General features: G+C 41.6%; 1 protein-coding gene across 2 annotated transcripts; it reads right to left on the bottom strand.

Annotated features, from left to right (window-relative positions):
• Positions 1 to 4,150: 4,150 nt before the first annotated feature.
• On the bottom strand, positions 4,151 to 15,815 carry LOC308293423 (stathmin-like). Of its 2 annotated transcripts, XM_080735940.1 has the most exons (5): positions 15,785 to 15,815; positions 11,365 to 11,414; positions 10,942 to 11,111; positions 5,716 to 5,907; positions 4,151 to 4,483 (listed from the first exon to the last, which is right to left on the bottom strand). In XM_080735940.1, exons 2-5 carry the CDS (start codon positions 11,375 to 11,377, stop codon positions 4,421 to 4,423), a joined length of 438 nt encoding a protein of 145 aa, XP_080592066.1. In that variant the 5' UTR covers positions 11,378 to 11,414; positions 15,785 to 15,815; the 3' UTR covers positions 4,151 to 4,420. The 2 variants fall into 2 exon arrangements, with proteins under 2 accessions (XP_080592066.1, XP_080592065.1); XM_080735939.1 differs by lacking the exon at positions 15,785 to 15,815 and having other exon boundaries at positions 11,365 to 11,474.
• Positions 15,816 to 18,127: the final 2,312 nt, after the last annotated feature.

The raw sequence follows: 18,127 nt of genomic DNA, 5'->3' as shown, positions 1-18,127 counted from the left end.
GTGTTGATGGCTGTTGACTGAAACATTTCCGGCCCTACAGTATGTGTTGAGTAGGGTTGTGATCCTTTCGAATTTGGACAATCCCAGTTCCTCAGTGTTTCCCACCAGGTCTAAGTAAAATGGAACCAAATGGCATTGGAAAATATAGCTCTTCATCTAGTTTCCCTAAAATAATAATAATAGACCTTTGTCTCATTATCCTTTCTCCTTTTTGCAGACCAGTCCAGTCTTGAAGAGCTGCAGTCCAGATACGAAGTTGTAGCTGCAGAGAGAGATAAGCTGAAGACGGGGCTCTGTGGTCAGTGAGAATGTTTTTTTAGGTATTGTTGTATGTATCATGTTGACCATCATTTATCTACAGTATACAAACCTGCCTGTTTATTTTTTCACTCTCCTGTTTGCAGACAAGTCCAGTCTTGAAAACCTACAGTCCAGATATGAAACTGTAGCTGCAGAGCGAGATAAACTGAAGATGAAGCTCTGGTCAGTGAGACATCACAGTTTTTTTAGTCATAGTTACATCATGTTGATCACCATTTATCAATACTTTGAGCACTTAAAAGAAGTAAAGAACATAATATTATTCTGCTCTTGGAATCGCACGTGTGTGTGTGTGTGTGTGTGTGTGTGTGTGTGTGTGTGTGTGTGTGTGTGTGTGTGTGTGTGCGCGTGTGTGCGTGCGTGCGTTCGTAGTAAATGTAAACAATCTATTGTACTATAAATTTGTACTTCAGTAACCAGCAGTCTTTCTGTCCAGGACTTTGTTGACAGAACCCCACTGACCACACCGGCGTAAGACTTTATCTACCGTATATTCTTCTCTTCTTCATTTCAACTACAATATACAGTCATGTCCTTTTTTTTCTAAATGGTAGCCTATATATACAAACCTGCCACAATGTCACTATAAACTTAAACAAACACTTATACCTGTTGCCTATTTCACTATCCATAATCTTATCTATAATCTAGAATATATATTATATATATATATATATATATATATATATATATATATATATATATATATATATTTAAATGTAAAAGCAGCCTTGGTTGTAAACAGTTATGGTAATTCATCCCATACAGTACATTTTGACACTGTTTATTTTTGTGTACGCGTCTGTTTGTTTTGGAAAATAGGGAAGCACGTTTGAATTGAAAATGTATCTGCCTCCTGTGCTTCACAATAAAAACAAATATTTGAAATTCATATAATCTAGAATATGATTTGAGGTCACGATGAAGATTTAGAAAATAAATGTCTGTCTGTCTGTCTGTCTGTCTGTCTGTCTGTCTGTCTGTCCATCCATTGGTCGAAAATAACTACACCAAGATTGCACATGTTTATGTAGCTGCTACTATTACACATGTGTAATGTGTGTTTTTGTATTGTTGAATGTGTGTAAATACTGTAGCAAACAAATTCCATCTCATGCCTGAGCTAATACACAAAGTAGTTATTGTCTGTTGTATGGTGTTAGTGATTCTAATATAGCTCAATGGAATTATGTTAAAATAATGTATTCAAGCCTCATTGCAAATGGCAAAATGTTATAACCAGTGTTGCACACACAACACTAGAGGGAGACAGAGACCGTTAGAAACTGCAACAAAGTAGTTATTTCTACGAGGCGCTGAGAAACAGCGACATGTCCAGAAAATTAACACACAATTTCAAATACACACTACATTAGAGAGGTGATGGTGATCAAGTATCCCCAGGATGCGGCAATACAATAAAAGTGAAAATAATTATACTCTGTCCATATCATGTTTTATACTTGTAGCAATACTCGAGAAGAGATTTAGCTAGAGCTGGTCCAGTGGGGTAGGCCTGTTGAAAAGCACTCAGTAATAAGTCAAATGGTCAGCATTTTTACAGCTTGGCAAAGCTGTCAAACACACTGCTGGAACTAGTCATCACTTTCTCCCCATTGGCAAAATGGAGGTCAATGACAGTGACACACCATGTTAAATAAGGTTAAGGTGCAGCAATTCCAGCCAGCAGTCTTTGCACTGGGAGGCAACTATAGCTGTGGAATACATTGAAGTCAATGAGAGCCAGGTGGACCAGCTTAAAAGGGTCATAAATAAAATAAAGTTAAAAAGATATATAGTTCTTCATTGAAGCGAATCCACACTAGACACTACCATCCTCTCCCATTGAGAGACATATTGTATCTTTTATCATGTGGGCCCTTTAAACAGATGCAGTCCTTTCGTCAAACTTTGAGCGCCAAAAAAGGTTGAGAGCCACTGGGCTCAACAGCAGGGATTCAGTGATCTGGGAGATCAGCGAGTAAACCTGTAGCACACAATTCAAAATAAATAAGGAGTTCAGAAACAAGTCATGCGTTCACATTTTTTTATTTATTTGTTTTAGTACAACAGTTCAAGTCAATATCTATCCAGATGCCGAAGTGTATTGCTCTTTTGCATTCCATGTGTTTTTGCATTCCATGTGTAGAGACAATGATGTCATACCAAGATGGTGTCCCAATTTACAATATCGGCAAAGTTAGTTCACGGCTAAACAGCAATAAGTCATGTGCTTAGAAACAATCCCCCCTTTTTACAAAAAGCAAAAGGTCAGCGGCACAAACATGAAAACTCTTATTCTTAAGGCCAATTTATACTTTAAATGACCCAACACTAACGCATTTTATATAGAAAACAAAAGTGTTAACGTGCATCACATTTTATTCCAGTTGAAGACAAATCTGTGCAAAACAAAAATCTGTACGAATTTGGAAAAGTAAACAAATTTTACAACAAGTCCTATGAAGCATAAACTAGCCTTTAAGGTAGCAAATACCAGCAGATTTTAAGTCGCAAAAAGCTGCACGAAACACCTGCCATCTATAAAACGACCAACAGCTCGGTTAAGTACTTCAACAAAGGGAGTTTAGAATCGACCGTGCAAAGCTGCACATAAAAGTCCAAGCCACGCCTCCTCACACGACTGCGTTGCGTGTTGAAAATAGCTGAACTACAAGCTCACCAACACGGACCCCCACGTAATAGGATGTATACATTTGATCTCGATTGATTAGCAATCTAGATTAAGTCATTGGTCACCTCTCCATAATGGACAAAGCCAAAGATTAATGCGGTTATTGAACAGACCATACTCTGTAGAGGCGTTGTTTGTTCTTCACAAGCTTTCCATCCTTGCTGTGGTAGACCTGGCCGAACTTCCCCTTGTCCTCAAGGTTAAAGTGAGTAAAAGCCAACCCGACAGGTCTTCGCACAAGCCTTCACAACCTCACCCATACAATAAGGGACTTTAGTCGCTTCCACAAGTGGCGCATTACATCGAGAGCTGCATTCGTGAGCTTGTAGGTCGGCTATGTTTGACACAAGTCATAAGACAAAGCATAAATTAGGCTCAACTGTAGTCCTGTGTTATTACAAGTATGTGACTACGGTACTGAAAGTTTCCGTTGGCATGATGGAAATGTATATTTGTCCGACACTGTCAAAAAAAAAGAAGAAAAGCTAAACATGGCATTGTAAAGATCTAAGAATTACACCATTAAAATGCATGCATTTGACAATTTCACAAATGGCAGTAAATGTTGTTATGTCTAGAACTTAAAATGCCATTTACAAAAGCAATAGAAAGAAAACAAAAAAAAACTGTTAACCCACGTTCCGATAACCTGGGGACTACAGTGTATGCACAGAGCCGAATAAAACATGGATCTATTTGAAGAGGTTTACCAGAGCCGGTGGTTTAAAGATCTCGTACATTTAAAACTGTGCTACTTCAATAAGTGCCAAGGACAGGTGGATCACGAGGACATTTCTTTTTTTTTTACTTTTACCAAAGTGCACTATGGAATAGATAGGATATAAACGACTTATGCATAATAACATGCATTTCCCAGAACGGGATAATAGGAACACTGCTAATTTTCTCAAAAGGGCATAAGCTGCAAAATGACAAGGCTACATCTGTATGAAAATGATTAGACCAGTGGTTCTCAAAGTTGGGTTCTAGGTACCCTCATGGCTCCTTGACAAGGTTCCAAACGGGAGGTCTGTAACTCGAGTTTAAAAATGGAACCAAATGTCCATTTGGTCGCATATTTACGCTCTGGAACCAAATGTCCATTTGGTCCCATTTGTACACTCTGGAGGGTTCCTAATTTGAGAACTACTGATTAGACACAAAGGGCAGCAGGGGTAATAGTTGTCACCATGTAGAAACTAGCGCCAAGTACACTTAAACAGAGCTGCAGAGAGGGAGATTTCAGAAGAATTTCACAAAGTGGGACCTCAGTATTTTGTTCTCAACTTGCTTCAAAAAGGTGGGTAGTAGTGAACACAACAAAAATACTGGCCATAGAACGAAAAATAAATCAATCTTTGGATACGTAAAAAACCCTATACAACAATCCCCCCTTTTTACACATCAGTCTTCTGAGGTGCCCTCTTTGGTTTCCTTGTTCTTCCGCACCTCTTCCAGTTTCTTGTCCTAAAGAAAGGGTAAATGATGCAGAACATGAGTGGAACAATGCTGACAAATTCAACAGCAAAGATCAAGACAAATGCCAAACAGAGATGCATAACATTTGCAGGAGTAATGTTGTGGAACAGCCTTGATAAAAAACATTAAATTGTGTGGTTCATTAAACATATTTAAAAAATTACTTAAAGATAAGGTGGTTGATCATTATAAAAATATATAAAATAATTTATATTTAAATGTATATAATATATTATAAATTATACATACAGTATATAGCCCACCTGTAAAGGTCCAGCAAACACTGCCCACTATGATTTGAACCACTATACAGCAAAGTGTCTTGATCCTTGCTTCCATTTCTTTTCTTTTTTTGCTTTCAGTGAGTTTTTTTTCTCTTGACATTTTTTCATCTTATGTTTTTACTTTTTTTTTAGAAGGTTAGGCATAATAAGCTATGCTTCAGCCTATACCTTTTTGGTCAGAAATGTGGTACACTCTTTTTTTTCTCCCTTCTTTGTATTTATCAATACATTTGTATGATTCCACACAAACTGAATGAAATAAACTAAACTGCACAATTTATAGTTGTTCACACCAAACTATAATTCACCATGATGTAGCTCTTTGTTATAGTTGTAGTGTGGCCTCTGCCATCTACTTGAGTTAAAATAACTATAGGTATAGTAGTGCTTGTTAGGTACAGTGCTTGGTTGAAGGGGCCCTTGATTTTTTTAAATTCATGCTCTACCGTACTACCCGTGTCATAGCCACAAGCTCTACACTTTTAGGACTGCTTTTGACATGCGACACAAGTACAAATCAGGCTTTAGTATGACATGTTGCTTGCTGAAAAGAACATATCTTCATGAGATGGTATAAACGAACGACTTAAGCCCTAGTTTCACACAATACCCAAAATGCTGTGCATAAACCATGGCCCCAGGATTTCAGCAGGTGACATATCCATTTCCTGTTAAGAGCTCATTTTCCCATAGATCGGCTTGACAGCCGGTTTGAACCAAAACAAGCGGTGACCATGCGTTTCTGGTTCAAATCTAAAGCCAAGCCAATCAAACTAAACCATGGGGAAACGGGAATGGACTCCAGTCATGCAGAGCCCGATAAACAAGCTCACAACAACGTGTCACGACGCACAAGCAAGTAGATCCGTTTGTTTTTCAAATTTAAACATGCCCAAAATAGGGACGCCAGGTATTTAGTAGACTATATGACGGTACCTTCTCCTTGAACTTCTCGTTCATGGCCGCCATGATGGCTGTGCGGTTCTCCTTGTTGGCCTCCATCTTCTGGTTGAGCTTCTCCTCTGCCGTCTTGCTGAAGTTGTTGTTCTCCTCCATGGCCTTCTGAAGAACCTCCTTCTCATGCTCACGTTTGGCTGCCAACTGCTTCAGAACCTCCGCCTCGTGGTTCTGGAAGAAAACACAGAGAACAATGTATAAAGTTGCATTTCTTAAACGGCTAGTTCCATTCATTGGTTCTGAATGGCTGGTTTCCCTTTAATTGCTGTGGTATGAGACTATAATTCACACCTTGAATCAGTTATATCAAACCCAGGTGTGTCATTTCTTTCCACAGTGTTCTACAGTGCACCAATTAACTGCACCTGTGTTGTTGGCAAAAAAGCTGGGAACTACTTTCTTGCAGACCTTGTAGTGAATTATTAATTAAATGGAACAGTTTAATTGGTACATGTCTATGGTTTTTCATGTTGCCATATTGTAACCGTTTTAGAAAAGCAATAAGCCACGCGAGGCATGAGGTTACCTGTACGGCTGAGGGGTGTCTCACCACGCCTCTCAAACCAGGTAACCAACATGCCTCTTGTGGCTTATTGCTTCAGTTTGCCAACACTGAACTTGCTAAACATTACTGTTAGAGTATGTTTCTATTGAGCTGAAGTTTGTCAGAAATTTCAGCTGTAGCACATTCCCTTTGGTGATGTAATAATATTCTACAATTACTCTGATGGCAATCATTGCTATAGGGTGTTCAGTAATTGTCTCCCCAGCTTGTTGGAACAGAAAATGCATTGTCAGAATGCCAATTTCCTCCAACCAGGAGAGAAATATATAAGCTAAAGGGGGTTCTCTGATGAAACTTGCAACTGACCTGAAAATGACTTCCATATTTAAGCTGGAGCGATGGGAAGAGCCCAGTTACTGTAGCAGAATTACCATCAGAATATAGGACCCCTTTAACTCTTACAGAAGAACATTGTTGTCAGACAAAAACCTCTCCATATTTAAACTACAGTGTCACTTTCCAGCTCGTAGATACACCATTTTGTCCTTTTGGAATTTGAAAATGTTTTGACTGTTGTGAACATTTGAGGTTTCCAGAGAGCCACATTGTAAAGCAGGGCAATTGTGACGATAATGTCCGTCCTGATGAAAGGCCAAAAGACATTTTTAACGGTTCACTGATACCTAATATTTTATTAAAGTGTTTTTTTATTCATTTTATTGGCCTGTAGACATGGTCAACATGATCTGCTGCAGTTCAAACCATGATCTGCAGCAGTTCAAACCAGGCTTCAGAAAAGGAGAAACTCTGAACATGCCATGGTTGTTGATGCCTGACGGGGAGTATTTCAGAAACTGCTGATCTACTGGGATTTTTTTCTCACATTTTTTGCTCGCAATCTCTAGGGTTTGCACTGCAGAGAAGTGCGGGGGGAAAGAATAGAGTGAACAGCAGTTCTGTGGCTGATAATGTCAGGAGAATGGCCAGACTGGTTTGAGCAGAGAGAGATAACAGTAACTCAAGTTGAAGCTTGAGGCAGATGGGACAAGGCCGCTGACCACCACACCGGTTAAAAGCCATTAAGACCTGGAACTCAACCCACTTTAACCATTGTTGTGTGCTTTTAAGAGGCGGTGCCATAGTTTTGTACTTTTTCTGGTTTTCATGTGTCTAGGAGGTTGACAGTACTTCATTAAACCCCCTGGTGTGGTTGATATGAGAAATTATGTATTCCCTTTGTATTTGGAGTTTCTTCCTGGAGACTGCCACCTTGTAGGTCAAAAGTGCCGGTCCAAAAACAGATAAAATGACATCATATAACTAGGCCTGGGGCGGTATAGACATTTTGTTACGGCGATTACCGTCTTCCCATTTACCGCCGGTACTGCGGTAATTACCGCACCCCCGTATCTATTAATTAAAGTTCGGCGATAAGCCAAACTAGAAAAGAAAATTTCGAAGAAATTTTAAGTGTGCCTGCAGCTCGCTAAGTGTGTGCAACCTTGTATGTGTTAACATTAGCATATTTGTTAGCATTAGCATTTGTTAGCATTAGCATGTGTTAGCATTAGCATTTGTTAGCATTAGCATTAGCGGTTACGTTTTGCGCGTTTGTGGTGCCCCTATGGGTTTAAGTGGAAATGCTTTTGGGTATATGTTCAGTATAGCGCCCCCCACTTGTGGTTAAAATTTGGTGTTGACTGGATGTTTCGTTTGTGATTTATGGCTAATTCTTACAAAACGGGCTCCTCCCGCTAACTTTGGAACCCTGTTACGGAAGAACGGTATGGACTATCAAAATATTGTTTAAATATGTTTATCGCATGAGTCCATAGATCGTGTGTATCGATTTTTGTGACATTTGGAGAAAATATGTAGGAAAAGGAGCAAAAAGTGTGTTTTGAAGAAAATTCAAAATGGCGGAAAATCTATCCTGACGCAAATGGGCGTGGCCTATATGAGGAGATGCGTCATGACCCAAGGAATCCAGGGAAAAAGGAATTTTAATTTTCCGACCCACGGTTCAAGAGTTACAGGCCGAAAGGTAAAGTGGACTGTTATAGCGCCACCATGAGGCCAACTGAGGAAATAATTTTTTATGTAATCCTTGATATCATTATAAATCTCCTCTCCAAGTTTTGAAACTGTAGCCCCTATGGTTTGCGAGGAAAAAAATATTGAATGTGAGTTTTTGCGATTCCCATTATAAGTCAATGGGTAAAATTAATTCACTAATAAATTAAACGATACAACTTTTCTCTTAGAAAAGTAATAGCACACCATTCCCGGCCGAGCCGCACGTTTTGATGTATATATTGCGGCGGTGGCGTAAATTGTGCGGCAGTTATTAGCGCACCAAATTTGTGGGATCGTCATTAATTAAGTATGGCGGATTACAATAAGTGTTTTGCCATTGCATGGCAGGCACACTTAAATATTGCAATCATCTTCCCTAAAGTCGCCTCACAGCCTGACTGCCCGAGTTATACTTCTCCGTACAGCACAGCGGGTATGGCTTTGAAAGGAGCAGATTTACAAGCTCACAACACATCGCATCCGGGACGCATTCTGAGCTTTTAGATCTGCACTGTCGGGTTACCATAGTAACGTAGGCTAGCTACTTAGCTTTTCAGACACAAACAGCTGTGTGAACAAACCAGAAGAGGACGGGTAGTCAGATCGTGTACAGTGATTCTGTAAACTCACGTCACGTCTCAACTCTCAAATCGCAGTGATTGAGTGCTGCTATATACAGGTTTTAGTTACAAGAAAAGGTTATAAAATCGCCGACGCGCCGCCGGACGGGGCAAAACGTGCGACGCGGTGGAAAAAGTAAAATTGTTTCATTTTCGGTTTTAGTCCACGCGTCCCGCGCTCCGCCAGTAATCAAAAAAGATATGCCACAACACAAGGTATGTATTAACATCCTTGTGTCGTGTGGATCACAGAGAAAGTTTACGCTGCTCTGTACTCCTCTCGCGGCTGCTTTGGTGCCCTGGCCTGACTCTGTGTCTCTGAGAGTGAGAGTGACGTATGTGGCTTCCAACATGTGGTACACGGCCCAGAGCAGAGCGGCATGGAGCGCATGCGGTCCTCGCTTCTCCCCTGTTTTAAAACTCGCTTGTTTTCCAGTAAAAAATAGACATTTTTTGGGTATTTTTTTACCGCGGTAAGCACACTGACACCGCGGTAGACCTCGGTTTACCGCGGTACGGCGGTTACCGTGTCCAACCCTACATATAACCATACCCTCCCTTTTACCATTCACCCAACACTATGGGTGTGGCCAACTTCAGCTGACACCCACCATGATTTTTTGGAAAATAAAAATCTTCCTTCTAGTATAATCATAACACCTGATAATCATGTTTTAGTTAGTTTTTAAATATTCAAAAATAGCAGAATACACAAGCTCACATAACTTTTTTCAAGAAAAATCATGAAAATGTGTGCACATTTTTTAAATGTATACATTTTTAAAGCAGCCATTTCTAATGCAAATCCTTCCCCACTTGGGAACCGGAAGGTCTTCCGGTTGCCACTTCAGTCAGCTAAGAACCGGAAACTGACCGCTACAATTTCCACAAGGCTCACCAAAGTTGGACAACAGAAGATTTGACTGGTCAGATGCAGTCTCTGTAATCCCTAGAGATGGTTGTGTGTGAAATAGATGAGCAGTTTCCCCCCTCTTCCTCGCAGTGCTAGAGAGTGCAGGCACATCATGGTCGCTTCACATTTCATAGCCCAAGGGGAAGAGCTTTATATTAACACTGAGGATTAATTGGGGCAACAAAGGGGGGGATATAGCAACTTAAGGAGAACCTGGTCTCAAAGTATTTTACTGGTCAAATAAAGTTACACAATATGCACTGGAAAAAAGCACAAGAAGTGCTATAAAAATATAATTTCAGATCGACATTCAAATATTCAAGACAGAAGCCCTGTCTAAGGCCCATCCCCACTGGGCCAGATAAAGATATTTCTCCATTCAAGTGGATGGTAAGATACAGATAAAAAAAAATATTTGTCAGATTTTATCTGCATCTTACCATCCACTTGAATGGAGAAAATATATTTTTTTATCCGTTTATCTAGCCCAGTGGGAATGGGCCTTAACTCTTAATAAAATAAAAACACTTTAATAAAATGCTTAAAGGAGTGGTGACACCGGCCGAAATTTAACATTATGGTACAGTAGGTCACATGGTCTTTGTTGAAACGGTTTGTAAAGGGGGGGAGCTCAAATGATGCAGTACAATCAACAGCCTATGCTGCCGACACGCCCATACAGCTACTGTAGCTGTATGGGCGGTAGCTGTATGGGCGTGTCGGCAGCATCATTTGATTGGGTAATTTAACATGGGGGTACATGACATCATTAAAAAAAAATGCTAATTTGATAGCCATAATTAGCTGTTTTGGCCGTGTCACGCCCCCTTTAAGGTTATCAGTGAACCGTTAAAAATATCTTTTGGCATTCGCTGATAGCGAAGATGTCAAACTGGGAGTCCTTGAAATGCAAAAGGTTGAGATTCACTGGAATGACAGTTGACCAGTAGACACCCTGAGCAAGACTCTTAACCCCTAATTGCTCACGCGCTCCTTGTGGGCTGCGAAGTAGCTGGGTTGGGCTGCAAATACTGAATTTCCCTCGCAGGAGGAGTAGGTAACCATTATTATTATTTTGATCAGATCCTTACCTTACGTCTCTCCTCGGCATCCTCCAGTTTCTTCTGGATCTCATCCAGCGTGACATCCTTCTTCTTGGGGGGGGACAGGGGGAACTCTCCCTTGGCGTCGGCACCCCCCAGGATCACCTCGAAAGCCTGGCCCGATGCCCGCTTGTCCAGCTCCTTCACCAGGATTTCTGCTAACCACGGGGAAGGAAAACAAACACACATGAGATATTGTTGAGTCATTGTTCGCCATTTTAAAATAGCTGATGTGCAAGCTCATTGCACGTTAAGAACTTCACACATCAAGATTAAGTTAGAGTTTAAAGTTTTGTACTTTTATAAGTTGACACAGGCCTTTTACAACAGTATTTAGACATGGTATTGCTACTTTTATTTAACCAAAATATATCTGAGTATTTATTCCACATGAGAACAGTAGCAACTCACCAGCTTCTGCCATATTTACTGTAGATGTGTGGATAGTGGGTTTAATGGACCTAAAAGAGAAAAACATTTGTTAGTACCTTTGATAAAATGCAGCCCAGGCCAGAAGTGCTTCACTTTACAGAAAATATAATGCCAGAATACATGAACAGTATGGTCTACATGGGGACGGGCCTCCATTCCGAAACACCACCATTCCGAAACACCACCATTCCGAAACCCCACCATTCCGAAATTTAAATTATTTTAACTTTCACCTACTTTCACCCACCTCCACCCACTTTACCTCACCCACGTTCACCCCCCCCCCCACCCACCTCCAACCACTTTCCCCCTCCTCCACTCACTTCCTCCCACCTCCACCCACTTTCACTCACCTCCACCCACCCACCTCCACCAACTTTAACCCAGCCACCTCTACCCAATTTCACACACCTCCACCCACTTTCACCCAACCCCACCCACTTTCTCCCACATCCACCCACTTTCACCCGACTCCAAGGGGCAGGAAAGTGGATGGAGTTGGGTAAAAGTGGGTGGGCCTGGGTGAAAGTGGGTGGAGGTTGGGGGAAAGTGAATAGAGCTGGGTGAAAGTAGGTGGAGGTTGATGGAGTGGATGGAGGTGGGTGAAATTGAGCGGAGGTAGGTGGGGGTGGCTGAAACTGGTTGGATGTGGGTGAAAATGTGTGGAGGTGGGTGGGGATGGGTGAAAATGGTTGGAGGTGGGGAAAATGAGTGGATGTGAGTGAAAGTAGGTGGAGGTGGGTGAAAGCGGGTGGAGATGGGTGGGGTGGATGGAGGGATCTGGATGGAGGTAGGTGAAAGTTAGTGGAGGTGGGTGGGGCTGGGTGAAACTTGGTGGAGGTACAGGTAGGGGTGGAGGTTGGTGGGGTGGATGGAGGTGGGTGGGTGGGGTAGGTGAAAGTGGGTAGAGGTGGGTGGAAGTGGGTGGAGATTGGTGGAGTTGGGTGAAGGTTGAGAGTGGGTGGGGGTGGGTGGAGGTGGGTGAAAGTGGGTGGAGGTTGGTGGGGGTGGATGGAGGTGGGTGAACATGAAACTGCATATTCGGAATGGTGGTGTTTCTGATTTTCGGAATGGTGGGGTCTTATAGAACAATGGGAAACCCCACCATTCCGAATAATGGAAGTCAATCTTCGGAATGGTGGGGTTTCGGAATGGAGGTGTGTACCCGGTCTACATTGATTTCATTCTATGTCAAAGGGACTTCCATTAAGGAGTAGTTCACCCCCAAAATGACTTTTTTTCCATTGATTACTCATGCCATGGAGAGTAGAGTTCAATAATATTTTTTGGTTTTTGTCACATTCCTAAGACAAAAATTTGATTTGAGTAAATTTACCCCCATTGATTCCGGATGGTGACCCGTTTCGAAACGGGTCACCATCCGAAATGAATGGGGGTAAATGTATTGTTATCACATTTATGTTAGGAATGTGACAAAAAACTAAAAATATTATTGATGAGTAATCAATAGAAAAAAAGTCATTTTCCAAAAAATGGAAACAGCTAGAAGTCTTCAGATGCAGAGCAACAGTGACCTCTATTGGACATAACTCACGACCGTTCCCATGGAGCCACTATTACACTACACAGCTAAAGATAAGGCCCAACAACGCCATCTGTCAGCTGTTCTGAGCACTGCACGCAACCACCGCCCATCCTTAACACACAAAACAGAATGCTTTGGCATTCATAAAACGCCTGACCCGCATGGGCAGATTGATCATTTTCCAACCGTTTCACTTTGTTACCGCAGTGACATTTAGCTCAGGCTCAAAGCAATCAAACCAATTCACCCGAGGTGCAAAGGGAGAAAGGGCCCTTTCAAAAGGACTGCAGTCACACAATCCATCAATGAATTGTATTGAGCTCTTGGTGAAACAAAAGGCTGGTAGGTAGGCAGTGCCACGTTGTAGCTGCAGGCCTCGCCTTGTGGCCTTTCTTGAATGTATTCAAATATTTTTGATTTCCACGTATAGCACATCATTTTAAAGCTTACCTACATTCTGTAAAAAGCTTAAAATGACCAGGGCCCGCTATGCGGCACAAGAGTCAATTATTTTGTCAAAGATGGGCCTAAATCCCCAAAATTGTATCAAATAAATTAAAAGCAGGGTGCACCTGTTCCTTGTCCGTGCACAATGTGTCAGCTGCAGAACACATTGGGAGAGGAGAGAAAGGAAAAAAATCAAGACCAGAGTCAGACCACAATCATGCTTGCCAGCACAGTTGGCAGAACAGAATGCCCAAGACATTCATTCCATTCTGGTTGTCAACATCACTGCCAGAAACACAAAGAACACGAATTGCTGTTGCTGCTAATGGCTGACAAAACCAGTTTCCATTTCACATTTAATAATGTTAACTAAAGAAATATAGACTCATTTGATATCAATCCATCCAGTCTGGTTGTTAACAGCAATACAGTAAACCCTATGCTTCCCTGACTCAGTCCCCAGGGACACACACACACACACACACACACACACTAGGCCTGTGACGATTCATTTTTTCCCGATTCGATTCGATTTCGATTCATAGGGTGACGATTCGATTATATCACGATTATTGCGTTTTCCTGCGATTTGCGATTCGAATCACGATTATTGAGATTTTTCCCCAAAAATTACAGCTTTTTTATATTGAAACATTTTAAAAAGATTCTAAACAATATAAAACATTAAAAGTTGAATCATATACTTCAAATCAATGCAGCCAAATAAAGTCAGTCAATCTTTCTGACATTTATTTCAGCCAAAGTGCCAGTGGTACAACATTACAACAACATGTTCCTGGTCAAGATGCCAGAAAACACAGAACACAACAGTCATAAAAACATTAAAAAAGATCGCTGTGCTGCAGGCCTACAGCACTGTGCTAGCTTTAGCCATAACATGACATCCTCATGACCTAAAACTGTTCCTTTAGGACCTGTACTTACTCTGACTGAAAGTGGTTATTTCACCAAATTCACCTTCAGGTGAATTTCACCTTAAAAAAAAAAAAAAAAAAAGAAATCTGGAAAATCGATTCTGAACTTTGAAAATCGATTAATTGAATCGCCAGCATTAACATCACGATAATATAGTGAATCGATTTTTTTGCACAGGCCTAACACACACACACACACACACTCCCTCTACAAGCTCATAACATGTCGCAGACACATTTTGAGCCTTTTGCATCGAATGTTAAGCCTCAGAATAGGGATGCTGACAGCTCAAATGGTGGTAGGGCACTGTTGCACATAAACCCATTTTAAAATACACTATAAATCAATAAATGCAATCAAAATGATTAATTACATCCCCCAATTTCACAATACACAACAATGCCACCAAAATACTGTTGCTATTTATTGACAAATATATTTCCACTTTAGCTCATAATAATAGGCGCTCTTGACAGCAAATAAAAGCTTTTTGGAGATCCATCCAGGGTCCTATGGGGAAAGGAAAGGGTGGCGTGCGCCCACGCACACACATAAATGACGGGGACGCGCGTGCACGCTCGCTGTGAACGGGCGGAGCCGTCTCTCGGTTTTTCTTTGTTTGCAGCTGCTGTGCCGTGCACGCGGACGACGCGCACACACGCGGTCTGTCTGTCCGTCCGTCCTGCCTGTCATCAAGCGAGCCTTTGTTTTATCCATCTTTGTGTGTCGAATATAACGGCACCATGGTGGCCGTGAATAGCCTCATTGTGACATTTAGGAGCAAGAAATTAAGCATTTTTTTTTTTAGAAATGTTTAGGATTTCAAGGCTTTATGCGTCGAATGTCGTTCGTTTTCACAAGGAGGGAAACTTATGAATTCAATTGACATGATGGCAGGGCAGGCACTGGCAGCTGCAATTAGTCACGTTATTAATTAGTATTCCATCAGTGTCGAATCACCAACGTTCAGTTTTCTTGTCGATGGTGCCACTGCCACGCACGCTACACACACACACACACACACACACACACACACACACACACACACACACACACACACACACACACACACACACACACACACACACACACACACACACACACACACACACACACACACACAAGCATTTCTCTTGTTGAGCACCAACGTCTCTCTCAAATACAGCCTACAACTGGTTTTGCTTTCGCCTCGAGCGCAGTCAAATGACATAATACTCCACACACACGGCTGTTAACAATGACAAATCAGCGCATTCAAATCAAACAGGACGCACCGTTCGTTTTCCGACACTTTCTAATTCTAACCGAAAAACAATGCATTTTAACGGTAGAGACGCCCATTATGGGCAGTTAAAACGCATCGTGTTTCGTTATTTAGCGAAATAAACGCCACGTTAACTCATTAAACCGAGTTGTGTTCGCGCACAAGCGAGATAAAACCCATTGTTTTGTGTTGTGTGTCACACCCACCTTGTCGCTGTGCCGTGCAGTCTCGCCTCTCCGAACGGTTTGCCGCGAATGATTCTCTCTGTGCTCGAGCACGGGAGGCGCGCACACATAAAAGCAACGAGCGGCCGTGTCGTCACGTCCCCTTCCTGCCCTCTCATTGGCTGGCAGCGTCGGCGGCTGCCGTTTCATTGGCCCCTTGCCCGCACTGGCCCGTGGGTAATGTAGTTCAGACCACTGGTAGACTGTTTTGGAGTACAGAGAACCAGGACTGTTCATGCATGTCTGAATCTGATCTTTCTTTATTATGATGTGGGAAAACTAGGTTTGAAACGAGGCCATATCAAAATACACCACAGGCTGTCTATATCAATCCAAAACTGGAGTGACAAGAAGAGAGTTGTCACACTCATGTAGGCTACATCATCATGCAGTGACTTGCTAGAGGGGATGATGAGTAGGGCTGGCACCCAAGCTAGTAGCCGGGGAGCCACTGTGCCAAAATGAGAGAAGACCTGTGATGTCATGACATAGGTCTACTCCAAATTTTAGTTTTTCATATTAATTTGGTCAATAAGGTACCATAGGCGCCGGACCATGGACTGTTTGGGCTGGACTGCCACCCCACTTTTAGGCTATCGAGCTTTTTTTAATTTTTTTCCTGTATGTTTTCTCCTCGACCGGCGCGAGGGCAGTAGCCCCGCCCAGTGCGACCCCCAGTCACTCATGCTAATTGCTTCCAATACACAAGTCTGTCTGCTTACATGTTCAACCGGTTCTGAACTTCTGATGACGGCCAGGCTGCAGTGCATGGTAGCCTAAAGTAACACATTAGCCTACATTATACTCAAGTAGCCTACTGTAGTACAATTTTTAGGCTTTCTCAGAGGCAAATATAGTAGGCTACTTTTACCCCACTACAAATATTTGAAAACAGTTAAGTTACTTTGCAGATTTCGATTATTATAAAGGCATACATTAACCAGTTCAGTCTATATATTTAGACCATTAGAAATGAAATACAAGATCTGCTTAAATATTTGTATTGTATCTATGGTAGGCTACATTTTTTAAAACCTGTGAAATGGGACGTTCTGCAAATGACTACGTTTTATTTATACAGTAGCTACATTTTGATACCAAAACGTCATTATGCAAGTATTTTGGACATGGGACTTCTAACAGAGTATTTCTACTTTTACTTACTTAAGTAAAACATGTGAGTAGGTCTACTTTTCTTTTTTCTTCACTGACGGCCGGGCTGCAGCGTCGGCTCGGTCACTCTCTCTCTCCTCACTCAGTCGACTACGATGTAAAAGCAGTTCGTTCTAACTTTCACTATACAGTAGCTGGAATTTCCCTTACTTTATTCACATTTAAACTGTATTTTCTCGAAAATACATTGAGCGCAGCAGAGCCCTCATTTATGCCGAGATTACAGAAGGCATAACAAGGCATAGGCGTACAACATTGTAGGGCATAATAATTAATATTGAAATAAGAAAAGCAGGATAAAACAAGTTAGGCCTATGTATTGTGAAAAAGTTGAATTCAATTCTTAATCCAGAGCTCAATTGTCATCTAACAACACATTGTGCTAGTGATTGTTGTGATAGTTATACTAAAGTCCGAGGTGTACGTTTGGTTACGGTTATGACGTCACCACCTGGCCACGCCCACATCACCGTCCCCTCACTATTTTACCACTGCCGGCGCCACTGTAAGGTACACAGAATGAGAGGCCTGCTCTGCCGGAAACACTGCGAAAAAAGGTTTCCCATTGACTTCACTATACTGGAAAAAAATACACCAAAAAAAGTAGCATGTGAGGGGTCAAACTAAGGGTTCTTCATGATTCTGAATCCATTGCAAGCATTTGTTTTGCATGAAAAACATTCCTTGGGCTAGATTTCAGCCTCTCAAACCTGTGAAAAGTGATGAGTCATCACTTTTCACCATTATTTTGGTCCGTTTTCTAGCCCAAGGAATGTTTTTCATGCAAAACAAATGCTTGCAATGGATTCAGAATCATCAAGAACCCCTAGTTTGACCCCTCACATGCTACTTAAAGCATATTTTTTATGGTGTGTTTCTTTCCTGTATATTGAAGTCGATGGAGTGAATATACAAATGGCAATAGTTTTTTTTTTTTCGCAGAGTTTCCGGCAGAGCAGGCCTCTCATTCTGTGTACCTTAATGACCAAATGAATAGAAAAAACAAAAATAAAAAGTATGTCATGACGTCACAGGTAAAATCCTATTCTTTGAGCTTTTGGGCCTGTGGCTCCCCGGCTATTGTGACTTGCAGCCAGGAGAAGTCACCTCACCTGCTGTCTATTGTGTTATAAAATGTGATTATGTTGACGC

This window comes from Nannobrachium achirus (genome assembly GCF_963921795.1).
Source record: "Nannobrachium achirus genome assembly, chromosome: 10".
Taxonomy (NCBI): domain Eukaryota; kingdom Metazoa; phylum Chordata; class Actinopteri; order Myctophiformes; family Myctophidae; genus Nannobrachium; species Nannobrachium achirus.
Note: the sequence above shows the minus strand (reverse complement) of the source record. Positions and strands in the feature narration are given on the sequence as shown.